The 16,785-nt window shown below is 38.5% G+C and overlaps 1 protein-coding gene across 1 annotated transcript; it reads right to left on the bottom strand.

Annotated features, from left to right (window-relative positions):
* Positions 1 to 8,334: 8,334 nt before the first annotated feature.
* LOC148609201 (tyrosinase-like protein) lies at positions 8,335 to 15,183 on the bottom strand. The gene is made up of 5 exons (XM_088540629.1): positions 15,146 to 15,183; positions 11,125 to 11,402; positions 10,639 to 10,816; positions 10,363 to 10,463; positions 8,335 to 9,345 (listed from the first exon to the last, which is right to left on the bottom strand). Exons 1-5 carry the CDS (start codon positions 15,146 to 15,148, stop codon positions 8,364 to 8,366), a joined length of 1,542 nt encoding a protein of 513 aa, XP_088396755.1. The 5' UTR covers positions 15,149 to 15,183; the 3' UTR covers positions 8,335 to 8,363.
* Positions 15,184 to 16,785: the final 1,602 nt, after the last annotated feature.

Genomic DNA, 16,785 nt, shown 5'->3' with positions numbered 1-16,785 from the left:
ATACTGACTTTCAATGAGAGAACCATGCCATAAACATGAATAACAAATAGTACAAAAGAACTTAAAAGTACATATGAAGCTACAAATCTTACTTATCTCCAATAAACAAAGTTCGAATAAAAAAAAATACAAACAAACTAAAGAAAGGAACAACAGGATTAATATAATATATAAATTGTTTTCAATTTCAGGTCATAGTGTCAATGACGTATAGCAGAATTTCAAACGCTCAAAAACTACAAAAAAAAGTGAAAGGAAAGATCACAATATCGGAAAAAAATACCGAAGCGTCAGTAGTGGGATGATTCAAATACGTCCAAATCCCAAAATATGGCCTAAACATGAGCATATAAAACAACGACGATCTACATACACAATGATGTAGTTACACATAAAACTGAAGATAGGGGAAACAAGATGTCCCACAAAAAAAGAAAAAAACCAAAAAAGGGTATTATTTCAGCTGCTCCGGAAGAGTAAGCATGTCCTGCTCCGCCTACGGCACCCGTCGAATTGGAAGTAAGTATTATCCGGTAATAATCTAGCAACTCTATTCACACTAGGACAAAATTATAATTTTAAGTAAGTATCATGTTATAAACATATAGTAAATTACTTGGAGATTGTGGATAAAAATCAGTAGAGTGTGGACAGTTTCGATCATTTTTTAAAATACATAAAAAAATAAACAAACACTATACTCGGCGTCACATAAATAAGATACTGTTAAAATTTGAATAAAATATTTTCTACGACTTTATTGACATCTACCGTCGTTTAAATGGTCTTAAAATGACTTGCTCATTCGCTAAGCCAAATGGCCTCACCCTAAACATTGAATCGTTAAATTCCGGTGATATTTCAATTCTCGGTCCCAATATTTACATCGTCAAAAGTCGGCCATGTTTACAGTGATCGGGTTGCTAGGAGATGTTGTTTACGTGTAAATGGTTTGTCCAAAAACCGAAGAATCCAGAATGCAGTTCGGCGTAAGTTCGGACATCTCGGATTTATTTTACGCGAACAACGTTCAATACCGAGAGGTCGATCAAGCAGACGATTGTCACCGGAGTTCGACAGGAACTCATAAACTTCGTTTGTAAACAAATCGTCCCGTAGAAACCAACATGGCGGATATTAGTATGGGATTTTCCCGTAAGGATTTGTTACGCACGATTTAAGCCAATAAGAGACTCGTTGGTACTAACACGTCATGCATATATGCGAACTATCTCCAGATTAAATAAAAGTTTGTTTGTTGGGGTTTAACGTCCGAGCACCAATATTTCAGCTATATTCAGACAATGAACATGAAATAGATGATAAAATGAACATGAAATGAAAAAAAAAGGATGGGTCACAAGGATAATAGGGTCGACAAATTTTGATTGCCACTGGAAAAAGGGGGATGGGTAAGGTCGGGCAATTTAGCCTCCTGTGGCGGAGCGCAAAGGTTCCTACTCCGGGAGAATACCACAGCAGGGTTCTTTAACGTGCGAGGAACGTGGCATCTTTCCCAACACGGCGCACCACTATGGTTTGCGGTCAGGTTTTCCGTATTATAGCCTGACAACCCCAGCATGTAACACGCCAGGGGTACCCCATTCCACTACCTGGGGCACACATCCCAGTTGCTCTGTGGGCAGAGCGCCTAGCCCCCGGCTAGGTTTCTGAGCACTATTTAGTCGCCTTTTACGACAAGCTTAGCGCTGCTGCAGGCCTATTCTTTTATCACCGGACCTGCACGGGGGTTAAATAATAGAGAGACAACTCTAGCGGTAAGTCCCGACGGTTTAAAGGTGTCAGTATCGTATTAGTTTTCCCGTAGACTTGTTTAGGATTTTTTAAAAATATGTGAATTGATTCAATAAAACTTTCACTTATGTAGCATTTCTAAGGACATGTCAAAAAATAATTTCCCGCAAAGAAAATAGGGTGAGTCCACGAAGATCGGACAGAAAAGTAGTCTTGAACTACAAATAACCATTTTCCCTACTTTCACGTTCGTTTTGCACTCACCAAACCAATCTTTTCAGTGGAACATTTTTATGCTATTATGTTAGATTTTCTTTAAAAAAAAAGTTCTTCATCTTATAGTGTGATGTTTGCTCTATTTTATAAGTCATTGTTCATATCTTTTGACAAAACATTAGTTTGTAGAGAGGCAAAAAGAAAATGCACTATATTTTCATAGCATCCATGTTTTGACGTACACCCGCTCAGGGATATGCAATACGATAATGGTACCTATTACTAATAATCATTTCAATATAATCATAAAAGTTGTTGTTTTTCTGCTAGAGTATTCACTTTCATACTGAAAATTCAGAATATCATTGCCCTGCTACAAACATGAGTTTTCTATTAAAATTTTCATATAGGTACCCTATTCCAGGCATAAGACTAATATCTCAATGTTAGCCAGAAAATATTACTTTTGATAAAAAGCTGCTGCATTAGTCAAACTAAGCAAATTTGTGGTTTATTCTGACATGGTAGATACATGAGCTGTACTATGAGTTCAGAATCATTATTTAATCCCCACTTGTGAGTTCCATATATGGCAATATTAATATCTGAACCTCCTTTTTTGTCTTTAACGCAAGGGAGCCTCTTACTTAAAGTAAAGTATATGTACCGGTACAACCAACTGTTCTAAACTATAGATATGGTCATTTGAATTATAATAAATCCAGAAAAAATTATACCAATACCATAGTTTTAAAAAAATATAGCTTTTCATATGCAGAAAATACATATTTTAAGCCATTTTGGTACCCCAGACAGATACAAATGGACCTCAATATGACAGGAAAAGGTTGCTTGTTGGGTTTTAACGTACGAGCAGCAATATTTCAGCTATATTTAGACGATGAACATGACATTGATGATGAAATGAAAAAGGGATGGGACACAAGGACAATGGGGTCGACAAATTTTTGCCACTGGAAAAAGGGAGAGGTGGGTAGGGTCGGGCAATTTAGCGTAGACCTATGGTTCCTGTTCCGGGAGAATACCACAGTAGAGTCCATTAACGTGCGAGGAACGTGGCATCTTTCCCAACACGGTGCATCACTATGGTTTGCGGTCAGGTTTTCCGTATTATAGCCTGACAACCCCAGCATGTAACACGCAAGGGGTAACCCATTTCAGCACCTGGGGCACACATCCCAGTTGCTCTGTGGGCAGAGCGTCCTAGCTCCCGGCTATGGTTCTGAGCACTATTTAGTCGCCTTTTACGACAAGCTTAGCGCTGCTGCAGGTCTATTCTTTTGACACCCGGACCTGCACGGGTCTTACCGAGGTCGAGACCTAATCTCTCACAGTATATTATTTGCTTTGACTCTTTAAGGTGTCTTTGGGCAATTAAGAGTCACAAACTGAAAAAAGGAACACTCTGATCTTACAAATCATTTATTATATTCATCGACTTGAGGAATTTGATAAAGAAATTGCTTTCTTCTTTGTACTCAGTCGTGTGGGGTATTCAGCGGTCTATAATTGTAGACAGGGTTGCCAAGAAGGCATTTTATTAAATAATACAAGCCATATGTGTAACATACACTGATTTTATGCCTTGCTTAAGGTAATATATTTTGAAGATGTGGAACAGTCGATAGGATGGTCTTGAACACAACATGCTCCATTCTCTAAAAACCGATTTAGGCATTTATAAATCTGCATGAAGCAATCGCAGAGCAAGTGGACATTCCAGACCTACACATGGACATTTGCTTGTTGGTAATCTTCGACCTGAGTGTCCGGGTGTCAAAAGAATAGGCCTGCAGCTGCGCTAAGTTTGTCGAAAAAGGCGACTAAATATTGCTCAGCTATAAAGTCAGCCCCATAAGAGTGAAGGAAAAGGTCAGTAAGTAAAGGAGCACAATTTGTTCCCATGGAGCAAGTGGACATTCAAGACCGACAAATAGACATTTGCTTGTTGGTAATCTTCGACCTGAGTGACCGGGTGTCAAAAGAATAGGCCTGCAGCAGCGCTAAGTTTGTCGTAAAAGGCGACTTAATAGTGCTCAGGAACCTAGCCGGGGGCGCTAAGCGCTTTGCCCAGAGCAACTGGGATGTGTGCCCCAGGTGGTGTTACATGCTGGGGTTGTCAGAGTAAGATACGGAAAACCTAACCGCACACCACAGTGGTGCACCTTGTTGGGAAAGATGCCACGTTCCTCGCACGCTAAAGAACCCTGCTGTGGTATTCGATAGGAGTAGGAACCTTTGCGCTCCGCCACAGGAGGCTAAATTGCCCGACCCTACTATCCCCTTTTTTCCAGTGGCAATCAAAATTTGTCGACCCTATTATCCTTGTGTCTCATCCTTTTTTCATTTCATCATCATTCATGTTCATTTTATCATCCATTTCATGTTCATCACCTGAATATAGCTGAAATACTGCTGCTCGGCCGTTAAACACCAACAATCAATCAATCGATCTGAGTGCATCCCATGTGACTGTCCCTTTACTATTGCACATGTTCTTCTAGATTATGTGGATTTTGCCAACACCAGTAAAAATTATTTATTATAAAAAGATAATATGTTTGATTTGTTCTATACCGTTTCAACCAAAAACATAGTCGGTTTATTTAAAAAAAAAATTGTTACTTTTTTTTCATTTTTCAATATTTTAATGTTTTATTGAAGTTATGTTTTTATTTTTCCATGTCTTTAATTTACCCTGTTACATAACTTTTTATATGTTAATAGCTTTTTGTTTTAATTTCATGTTTTATGAAGAGACTTCGATCTCCTTTTCAATGTTTCCAGATTGTTTAATACTGCGTTTTCCATATGCTGAGTTTGTTTGGGTTTTACGTCCGAGCAGCAATATTTCAGCTATATTCAGACGATGAACATGAAATGATGATGAAGTGAAAAAGGGATGGGACACAAGGACAATGGGGTCGACAAATTTTGATTGTCACTGGAAATAGGGAGAGGTCGGTAGGGTCGGGCAATTTAGCCTCCTGTGGCGGAGCCCTGTGGTTCCTACTCCGGGAGAATACCACAGTAGGGTTCTTTAACGTGCGAGGAACGTGGCATCTTTCCCAACACGGTGCACCACTATGGTTTGCGGTCAGGTTTTCCGTATTATAGCCTGACAACCCCAGCATGTAACACACCAGGGTTACCCCATTCCACCGCCTGGGGCACACATCCCAGAGGCTCTGTGGGCAGAGCGCCGTAGCCCCCGGCTATGGTTCTGAGCACTATTTAGTCGCCTTTTACGACAAGCTTAGCGAAAATATACAAAATGTCATAGTGAATGGCTTTGGTATAAACCTATAAACTATGTTGGACAAGAAAAATATGTTAAGCATTTGCAAATATCAATGTAGTAATACGAGGATGGCTGTTTTTTCTGCGTTTTTTCCCAATTCTTTGGAATTTAGAATATCACAGAATATTAGTATATAAGTATAGTATGAGGTAGGTGGATTGTACATGAAATTAAGGTACATACGTATTCACAGATTTTTCTAATATTGCAGTAAAAGGGGATATATTTTCGTTTTACGGTTTATGGAATATGCTACATGTTTCCTAGTACATGCAGAGGCTAGTGCATGTCAAAAGTTGTATCACAGGTCATATCAATCCAAAACCTCTACATTAGCCCTCTGACCGGGGATGTAAGAGTGGGAGTTGGTACGGCATGTGATACAGATTTTTGAATGTCATGTTCATTATATTAAAATTTGCTCATGTATTCTGAGTAAGAATGCAAGGGACGTGATATTGGCGTATGGGTGTGATATATGGTATGCAATATATGACTAACAGTCATTTTAGATGAAAATATACAAAACCGTATATTTTAACCTAAGATTTTGTAATTTATATTTACTTTTGAAATACAATTCATTACAACTAATGACTGAAAATTATGTCATATCTAATAATGCTTTGCGACGAGGAAAGGACTATTGGCCCCGTGCAGGTTCGGGTGTTAAAAGAATAGACCTGCAGCAGCGCTAAGCTTGTCGTAAAAGGCGACTAAATAGTGCTCAGAACACTGGCCGGGGGCTAGGGCGCTTTGCCCACAGAGCAACTGGGACGTGTGCCCCAGGTGGTGGAATGGGGTACCCCTGGCGTGTTACATGCTGGGGTTGTCAGGCTATAATACGGAAAACCTGACCGCAAACCATAGTGGTGCACCGTGTTGGGAAAGATGCCACGTTCCTCGCACGTTAAAGAACCCTACTGTGGTATTCTCCCGGAGTAGGAACCATAGGGCTCCGCCACAGGAGGCTAAATTGCCCGACCCTACCCACCTCTCCCTATTTCCAGTGGCAATCAAAATTTGTTGATCCCATTGTCCTTGTGTTCCATCCCTTTTTCATTTCATCATCATTTCATGTTCATTTTATCACCAATTTCATGTTCATCGTCTGAATGTAGCTGAAATATTGCTGCTCGGACGTTAAACCCCAACAAACAAACAAACTAAATGTATTAATTTTTGCTGTTTCAGAAAAGTCTGTTTGTCTGTTTGTCTGTTGGTGTTTAACGTCCGAGCAGCAATATTTCAGCTATATTCAGACAATGAACATGAAATGGATGATAAAATGAACATGAAATGAAAAAAAGAAAGGATGGGTCACAAGGATAATAGGGTCGACAAATTTTGATTGCCACTGGAAAAAGGGGGGATGGGTAAGGTCGGGCACTTTAGCCTCCTGTGGCGGAGCGCAAAGGTTCCTACTCCTATCGAATACCACAGCAGGGTTCTTTAACGTGCGAGGAACGTGACATCTTTCCCAACACGGTGCACCACTATGGTTTGCGGTCAGGTTTTCCGTATTATAGCCTGACAACCCCAGCATGTAACACGCCAGGGGTACCCCATTCCACTACCTGGGGCACACATCCTAGTTGCTCTGTAGGCAGAGCGCCCTAGCCCCCGGCTAAGGTTCTGAGCACTATTTAGTCGCCTCTTACGACAAGCTTAGCGCTGCTGCAGGCCTATTCTTTGAACACCCGGACCTGCACGGGGGTTTCAGAAAAGTCAACATGTTCGCGGATATTAATTTTCGCGGTTTTCAAGGTTGAAAAAATAAAGATTTCAGTAATCTCGGCAGTGTGTGATTCCAATTTGATCAGTTATTTTACCGTTAATATTTTAATAAATTAAAATAAATCAATTGCTGCCGTTAATACGACATAAACAAATTGATAAGTCCAAATGTATAGTATCTTCTGGCTATTTTAATCTAACAGTGTATTCTTATTTAAAACTTAAAAGAACTTACTCAATTTCCCAAGCATCCCGTGCAGGTCCGGGTGTTAAAAGCATAGGCCTGCACACAGGAGGCTAAATTGCCCGACCCTACCCACCTCTCCCTATTTCCAATGGCAATCAAAATTTGTCGACCCCATTGTCCATGTGTTCAATCCGTTCTTCATTTCATTTTCATTTTATCAGTAATTTCATGTTCATCGTCTGAATATAGCTGAAATATTGCTACTCGGACGTGAAACTCCAACAAACAAACAAACAATTTCCCAAGCCATAACTTATTGTAGGGATTAACTTTTGACACTTTAATTGCATGTTTACGAAATAACTTTTTATTGACCTTTTATCGGTATTATCTGTAGTGTGTGTTTGACACTTACATTTTGTTTTTGTTAATAAAATGTTTGCACAGTATTGATTTCTATTCTTTGTGACTGGTACTCTATGGCCATTGATATAAATCATTAAGTAAATGAGATCATGAATTTAGAAATTACAACCCACATGCTTTTACCGTATATGTTTTTATAATAGACTTAGTGTAAAGTCATACTTAATTGCATTGAATAATATGAACCTTACATAAAACGATGTTTCTATTCAAAATTGTGGACACCATGATACAACGGTCAAAAGACATATATTTCCGCGGGTACTAGTTTTCGCGTTCTTGAGGCAACCGCAAAATAGCGAAAATTAGTACCCCACGAAAATTATTACCTTGAAAGTAAATTATATATTTAGCAGGATATTTTCTGCCTCCAAATGTAATCTGATTATCCTGTCTTACTGTCGATGCAAAATTTCATATTGTTAAAATATCACAGCTTTTTTTTTGACAAAGGTGAAAGAAATTATCCTAAATCTAAGCCTAAAAGCATACTAAAATTTTTATGATGCATGTTTATGAACTTTAGTATCCACATGTTAGAAATCTGTAACTAGACCTCACGTATCGTAACTAAATGCTTAATTAATTAAATATATGTTGTAGAAAATAATTTTAAAATTCACTTGCGGTTCTTGACGCAGATTGTATAATGGCAATGTATGGACATATGGTTTAAAAGTTATAAACTATCTTATATCTATCATCTTTATTCGTCAATGACTAATAAAGGGCTCCCTTGCTGAATGGTACTGCTGCTGGTGAATATGCAGGCTCAACAGATTGCCATATAATAGGGTCCGGTCTGTATGAAACAACTGGTTCAGAAATGATAGGCTCAGCTACAACTGGCCTAACAGCTACAGGAGCAGCTTTTTGCACCGAAACACCACCGGTTCCTTGGAGTGGATCACCTCTGACCCTGGGATCAACGGCATACACAGGGAATGGGATGCCCAATCTTCCCGCGGATAAACCAGATTTTTTAGCTATAGACTTTGCCTTAGCAATACCTTTAGCTACAGAAATTCCTGAAGATCCAAATGATATGTAGGAACGTGAGACACATACGCCTCTGACGTTATCACAATATTTGTCGGAACCTCCATGACATGAAGGACATTGCGATTGTCGTCCGTAAACAACTTTACGGGCTAAGCCGTGGGAATATCCCTCTTTATTAATGAATCCTTTGAGCATCGCCTTTTCCCAAGGTGCGTGACCAGGAATATTCACCTTTACAAAATCTTTCGAAGGATCAATTCCATTCTGTGCCTGCTTTGCCCGGAACTGTTCCCAATAGTTATCTATCATTGAATGAAGACAGAAGAAAACTGGATCATATGCACTGAATGGAAGATTACCCATGATCCCGTTTATCCAAGCATGTACGTTGTTGTGATATCCTTCCATATTAGACTTGTGCTTGGCTGTGGGAGTACATATATCAGCATATCTTCTTTGACTCAGAACGTACTTAGTTATGGCTTTTCTATCAAGTAAAGCTCCCCATGAATTTATCATTCGGATTACTGGAATACCAATCGGAGGAATAAAAAATCCAGCAAAAGGTCCTGTGACTACTGGTCCATAGCCATTACCAAAATATTTTGGACACCATACAATTGATTTTTGAGGATATTTCATTTCAAAATCTTCACCTGAATCCCAGTATGGAATTGGAACACCAAGAGCAGTTTCAACTCTGTTAATAAAACAATACATTTATTGCAGATTGAAAACATTACATTCCCTGAGGTTAAGTAAAATATAACTTTACTTCAGACTTTTAGCTTAGTTTCAATTGAAATATGTTCATTGTGTTAATACGCAGACAATGAAACCTAAACAGAAGCCTTTAGATGCACGAACTCCAATTAAGACCTTTTGAATACATAATTGTCTGTATCATCTGGCCCCGTGCAGGTCCGAGTGTCAGAAGAATAGGGCTGTACCAGCGCTAAGCTTGTCGTAAAAGGCGACTAAACAGTGCTCAGAAACCTAGGCCGGGGCTAGGGCGCTCTGCCCACAGAGCAACTGGGATATTTGCCCAAGGTGGGTACCCATGGCGTGTTACATGCTGGGGTTGTCAGGCTATAATACGGAAAACCTGACCGCAAAACATAGTGGTGCACCGTGTTGGAAAAGATGCCACGTTCCTCCCACGTTAAAGAACCCTGCTGGGTATTCGATAGGAGTAGGAACCCTTACGCTCCGCCACAACAGGCTAAATTGCCCGACCCTACCGCCCCGTGCAGGTCCGGGTGTTAAAAGAATAGGCCTGCAGCAGCGCTAAGCTTGTCGTATAAGGCGACTAAATAGTGCTCAGAAACCTAGCCGGGGGCTAGGCGCTCTGCCCACAGAGCAACTGGGATGTGTGCCACAGGTGGTGGAATGGGGTACCCCTGGCGTGTTACATGTTGGGGTTGTCAGGCTATAATACGGAAAACCTGACCGCAAAACATAGTGGTGCACCGTGTTGGAAAAGATGCCATGTTCATCGCCTGAATATAGCTGAAATATTGCTACTTGGGCGTTAAACCCTAACAATAAATCAGTCAATCTGTATCATCTGATACTACTCTGTGGAGTAGTCATAAAGAATTTTATTTCGGTGTTATGATCTATTTAACTTAAGAGGTGGTATTTAATAAGCTGTATGACAGAAAATTATTTTTAAAAAAGTGAATACATCTCTCTGGATGTAATTTGTAATACTTACACATGAAGGTAAAGTCTATGCCATGGCAATAAATTTGGACCAAAGTGTGCTGTCTGTACCACAGTAGTGTGAATTTGGGCTAAGGTGTCGTAATGTCCAACCTTTGTATGAAATAAAGAAGGAAAGTGATTAAATATTAAAATTTGAAACATAATCATCTTTTTCAGTCCATTTTCTCTTTTTACTTTTTAAAACATGAAATCATTAAGAAAATAATATGAACAAGTTATGCGGTTTGATCTGAAATTATGTTATTTATTTATATGAAATACTTACATTTTTTAGTTTAACAACTGCTTTTGCGTATCGTTGGAACGGGGCTCCATTGTTTTCTCGCACTTCCAAACGAACTCTCCAAGTTCCGGCGGATGGCACCACCTGTACGGCAGCTGGCTGAACAACATGAACAATCCCCCCTGTTCCTGGACCATATTCACCAACAGTACGCTTAATTCTAAAATGTAGTCAATTGAAGTACAAAAACCTTTCATCGCATCATATCATATTAAATTGAACAGAAATAAAATAACTCGATTCGCCGTTGATGAAGCAGTTTGAACTCCCCATTATCTAAGTGCCTGCTGTGACAACTATATGGGTTTCAATTGTTAGAAATCTACCAAAAACTATAATGACTAATTCGTGTATTTAGTTAACGTCGATGATTATCATATCTTAAAAGAAATTATTATTATTGAAATAATCTATTGATTATCATATCTTAACAGAAATTATTGTTATTGAAATAATCTATTGAAGTACCTGTTTGGACTTCTCATGACTTCAGAAGCCATTTTCCTCATTATACTATAGATATAGTTCATTTGTTCATCTGTGAAGTTACCAATTCTTTTAGCTGACTTATCTAAAGGCAACAGGAGATCTGTGCATTGTTGTTCATAACTATCCAAGTCAAAGAAGGCATTTTTACTGACGATACCGGTACACCTCTCAAACTCTTTAGAGAAATCTCCTCCAAATATCCAGGCATATGACTGCCATACAGCCAAGAGTAAAACTGCCAAATGAAGCCCTTTTACCTAAATGGCATGATAATAACATTGCAGCTTATCTTTATTAATTGACAAAACTACTAAAATATTCTATTACAATCAAAATAAAGTATTGGTTTAATTAACCAAATTATATATCTATTGAAATATCTTGGTTGACATTCGAGGAATCGGTTGTATTTCAAATGTTAGCATTTGAAGAATAGGTAATATTTAAAATGTTAGTTTTTGAGGAATGCACCTTTAATCAATGCCAACACTTTTCATGGTGCCTAATCTTCAAATGTTTGTTTGTTTGTTGGGGTTTAACGTCCGAGCAGCAATATTTCAGCTATATTCAGACGATGAACATGAAATGATGATGAAATGAAAAAAGGATGGGACACAAGGACAATGGGGTCGACAAATTTTGATTGCCACTGAAAATAGGGAGAGGTGGGTAGGGTCGGGCAATTTAGCCTCCTATGGCGGAGCCCTATGGTTCCTACTCCGGAAGAATACCACAGTAGGGGTCTTTAACGTGCGAGGAACGTGGCATCTTTCCTAACACGGTGCACCACTATGGTTTGTGGTCAGGTTTTCCGTATTATAGCCTGACAACCCCAGCATGTAACACGCCAGGGTTACCCCGTTCCACCACCTGGGGCAGACATCTCAGTCGCTGTGTGGGCAGAGCGCCCTAGCCGCCGGCTAGGGTTCTGAGCACTATTTAGTCGCCTTTTACGACAAGCTTAGCGCTGCTGCAGGCCTATTCTTTTAACACCCGGACCTGCACGGGGACCCATAATAAATGTTAACTTTTGCATAAAACGAGTTGTTCGAGAAATTAAATAAAAAGGAAAGTTTCATTTAAGCAAGAAATTCAAATGTTTAACACTTAACACGTAGATATCACTAGTGCATTTATACATCACAACTCTTTATAACGAAATGTCTATATCTTTATAATTTTAATTATGAGTTTTTTTTAACAGAACATCTTTAAGTTAGTGATACATACACTTTCTACACATACATTTTCTTGTGTATTGGGGGCTTTTCTCGAATGACATCATTTTTTTATTTGCCGACAATGGAAAAAAAGGTCCAAATGTCCAAATATAAGTTCTTTTAAATTTTGTTTATTGATTTTTTTCTTTGTTTAAACACCACACTATTCATCTTCAGAATGATTATTTATTTTGAAATTTGATTTTCATATTTAATTTTAGGCAGAATCATTTAAAAGAATAAAACCAAATATTTGATTATTTTACCGCCCCGTGCAGGTCCGGGTGTTAAAAGAATAGGCCTGCAGCAGGGCTAAGCTTGTCGTAAAAGGCGACTAAATAGTGCTCAGAACCTTAGCCGGGGGCTAGGGCGCTCTGCCTACAGAGCAACTAGGATGTGTGCCCCAGGTAGTGGAATGGGGTACCCCTGGCGTGTTACATGCTGGGGTTGTCAGGCTATAATACGGAAAACCTGACCGCAAACCATAGTGGTGCACCGTGTTGGGAAAGATGCCACGTTCCTCGCACGTTAAAGAACCCTACTGTGGTATTCTCCCGGAGTAAGAACCATACGGCTCCGCCTCAGGAGGCTAAATTGCCCAACCCTACCCACTTCTCCCTATTTTCAGTGGCAATCAAAATTTGTCGACCCCATTGTCCTTGTGTCCCATCCCTTTTTCATTTCATCATTTCATGTTCAACGTCTGAATATAGCTGAAATATTGCTGCTCGGACGTTAACCCCGACAAACAAACAAACAATTGAATATTTTACCTATAGTTGAACGTAAGTGGCTGTAAAAAAACTATTGTCATTGTATTTTTTGTTTGTGAAAAGTTTCGGCATTGATTAAAGGTGCATTCCTCAAAAAACTAACATTTTAAATACTACCTATTCTTCAAATGCTAACATTTGAAATATAACCGATTCCTCGAATGTCAACCAAGATATTTCAATAGATATTACACAATGACAATAGGTTTTTACAACTTAGCTTGTAACATGCTTCGAGGTTAATTTATTATATTCATATATTTTAGTTTCTAGCCAACATATATTATTTAAAATTAGAGAGAGAAAACTATTTAAATATATTCAGTGATGATTCTGTCTTAAAATTAATAGAAATGCTTCACATCAAATTCACCATTTAGAAAAAAAATACCATTTGATGTTAGTAAGTAGAAATTACACCAACTATCATGTTTTAACAAGGGAAAACATGTCAAAAGCGTATGAAAATACTCAATGAAATTCACTAGTGATTAACAATATATCTCTGTGCTACCTTTAAAAATTAGTGTTTGTTTTAATGACAAAGCACGCGTTTGTAAAAACGAAAACGTCGATCGGAACATCTGGGATATAAACAATTTCGTATCAAATCGTTTTAAAATGCTATGTATTGCCTGCAAGAAGCGTTTTAAATTTTTGGTAGGTCAAAAAATGGATTGATTGATTGTTGGGGTTTAACGCCCGAGCAGCAATATTTCAGCTATATTCAGACGATGAACATGAAACGGATGATAAAATGAACATGAAATGATGATGAAATGAACAACGGGATGGGACACAAGGACAGTAGGGTCGACAAATTTTGATTGCCACTAGCAAAAGGGAGGGATGGGTAAGGTCGGGCAATTTAGCCTCCTGTGGCGGAGCGCAAAGGTTCCTACTCCTAACGAATACCACAGCAGAGTTCTTTAACGTGCGAGGAACGTGGCATCTTTCCTAACACGGTGCACCACTATGGTTTGCGGTCAGGTTTTCCGTATTATAGCCTGACAACCCCAGCATGTAACATTTTTTAGGTTTGTTGGGGTTTAACGTCCGAGCAGCAATATTTCAGCTATATTCAGACAATGAACATGAAATAGATGATAAAATGAACATGAAATGAAGAAAAAAAAAGGATGGGTCACAAGGATAATAGGGTCGACAAATTTTGATTGCCACTGGAAAAAGGGGTGATGGGTAAGGTCGGGCAATTTAGCCTCCTGTGGCGAAGCGCAAAGGTTCCTACTCCTATCGAATACCACAGCAGGGTTCTTTAACGTGCGAGGAACGTGGCATCTTTCCCAACACGGTGCACCACTATGGTTTGCAGCATGTAACACGCCAGGGGTTCCCCATTCCACCACCTGGGGCATACATCCCAGTTGCTCTGTGGGCAGAGAGCCTCGCCCCCGGCTAGGTTTCTGAGCACTATTTCGTCGCCTTTTACGACAGGCTTAGCGCTGCTGCAGGCCTATTCTTTTGACACCCGGACCAGCACGGGGCTCACAAAATGGAAGAGGATATGGTCATCAACATTTAGAGTCATTTTAAATTTAAAATAAGTCATAGGCTTTTGCATACATTTATGGTTTTCTTTCCTTAATTAAATAAACAAGTTTTCTTTGTATGTTTCAGTACACTTAGATGGTCTCTTAAAGTGACTTAGATTACTTTATTTGTGAAACCCCTACATTTCTAGCTGTTTTCGTGTGCTTACAGAGAATAACTTGAAATGTTTTAGACACATGAATATTGGATGAAATGAAAAAGTAACCACTTGTTTCTGTTTTATTTCTAACGGTCTGGATTTTCAAAACAAGTATTAAAGATGATTATTTTTATGAACAGATTTTGTTCCAATAAATTAACAATGTATAAAATTAGCGCCATTCAACTAACCTTTTTCAAATTATCCATGTTCAGTTAACAGAATAAAATTTTGTAAAAATAAGCATTAAATCTACTGCTTGTTTATCACAAATACTACCGATCTATGTTACTTACCATATTGGAACTATCGGTAGTTGCTGCTTGTCTTGATAGCAACCTTACCGTATTATATATACATGCAATACACAATGATAAATCAGTAGTTCGTTGTAACGGAACACTGAAATAACTTGACGAAGTACCTATTAGACAAAACTGATGAATAATAAAAACAATTATCAAAGAATTATTTGTATTTTTTTGCCGTTGACAGATTGTAAGACTTATCAAAAGGAACATTTTATCAATTAGAAGTTTCTTTTTATCTGTTATTGTATTAGCCTTAAACTGCTGATACATCATTTTCCACCAATCAAAGAAAGACACACTTTGGCTATTATTTCAACCCAATGTATTTTTGTAGGCTATTAACATGACATAAATAGAAAATGTCTCTCTATCCATGACTGTTTTCACAATTCTAATTAAAACATAAATCGATTTTAAAGTGAAAAAAAACAACAAAAAACAAGATGTCATCCAATATTGGACACAATAAAAATTTGTAGAGCTTCTTGTAATCTTTTATGGTTCTCAAACTATTTGCTAAAAACTGTGAAGAACGCCATTTTGCCTTTCGCCGGGTGTAATTCTATTAATGAGTCATCCTTAAACCTCGGGCAATACAGACTTTTGTAGAGGTTTTCAGGCTAAGTAAGATTGATTGATTGTAGGGGTTTAACATCCAAGCAGCAGTATTTCAGCTTTTCACGAACCCATTATCCTTGTGTCCTATCCCACTTTTCATTTCATCATAATTTCATGTTCATTTTATCATCCACTTCATGTTCATCGCCTGAATATAGCTGAAGTATTGCTGCTCGGGCGTTAAACCCCAAAGTCAATCAGGTCCAGGTGTCAAGTGAATAGGCCTGCAGCAGCGCTAAGCTTGTCGTAAAAGGCGACTAAATAGTGCTCAGAATCCTAGCCGGGTTGATTGATTGTTATGTTTTAATGCCGTTTCGGCGACTAGGGCCATATCACGGCAAGAACATTTAATGAAATGAAAATATTAAAAGCAAGATCAAAATCTCTTCATAAAATAATTAAATTAAAACAGGCATTTACATATAAAAATGTACATAAAAGGTGAACCTCGATAAAACATTTAAAATATTGAAAATCAAGGAAAGTATCCAATTTAGATTTTATTAAATAAACCGATGTCCCGCAAGAAATCGATAATGTTTTTAGATGAAACGGTCTTGAACAAATCAAACATATTGGCGCAGTCAAAATAATTTTGCCTGGTGTTGGCAAAATCCACACAATCTAGAAGAACATGTTTGATAGAGAAAGGGCAATCACATGGGATACACTCAGGTCGAGGATCACCAACAAGCAAATGGTTATGTGTAAATCTAGAATGTCCAATGCGGCATCTAGTCATGACCACTTGCTCTTTGCGATTGCCCGACCCGGATTGATGAACGCCTAGATCGGGTTTTAGGTTACAGACCACCAATTCAACCAATGAGCATTTGGAACGTACACAAAACTAGTCCTACGCAGAAATTACCCCTGTTCCTCATATTGCTGTGAAAAAAGTTCCCATCTCATTTATAAAATTTAAACAGTTTCTGAAAGGAAAAACATTTCTGTACATTTTATAGGTGCATTTTGCTTCTTGTGGTGTGAAGCCTAATCTCCATAAT

This window comes from Perna viridis, chromosome 8 (assembly GCF_037379345.1).
Source record: "Perna viridis isolate PV_CMFRI_1.1 ecotype Kerala chromosome 8, ASM3737934v1, whole genome shotgun sequence".
Taxonomy (NCBI): domain Eukaryota; kingdom Metazoa; phylum Mollusca; class Bivalvia; order Mytilida; family Mytilidae; genus Perna; species Perna viridis.
The sequence above is the reverse complement of the archived record's forward strand: the minus strand, read 5'-3'. Positions and strand labels throughout refer to the sequence as shown.

Excerpts from the sequence above, each read along its gene's own strand:
- LOC148609201 (XM_088540629.1), bottom strand. Across the intron at positions 10,464-10,638 it reads CAGTTGTTAAACTAAAAAAT|GTTGGACATTACGACACCTT; the intron begins GTAAGTATTTCA and ends TTTCATACAAAG. Across the intron at positions 9,346-10,362 it reads CATAGACTTTACCTTCATGT|AGTTGAAACTGCTCTTGGTG; the intron begins GTAAGTATTACA and ends TTTTATTAACAG.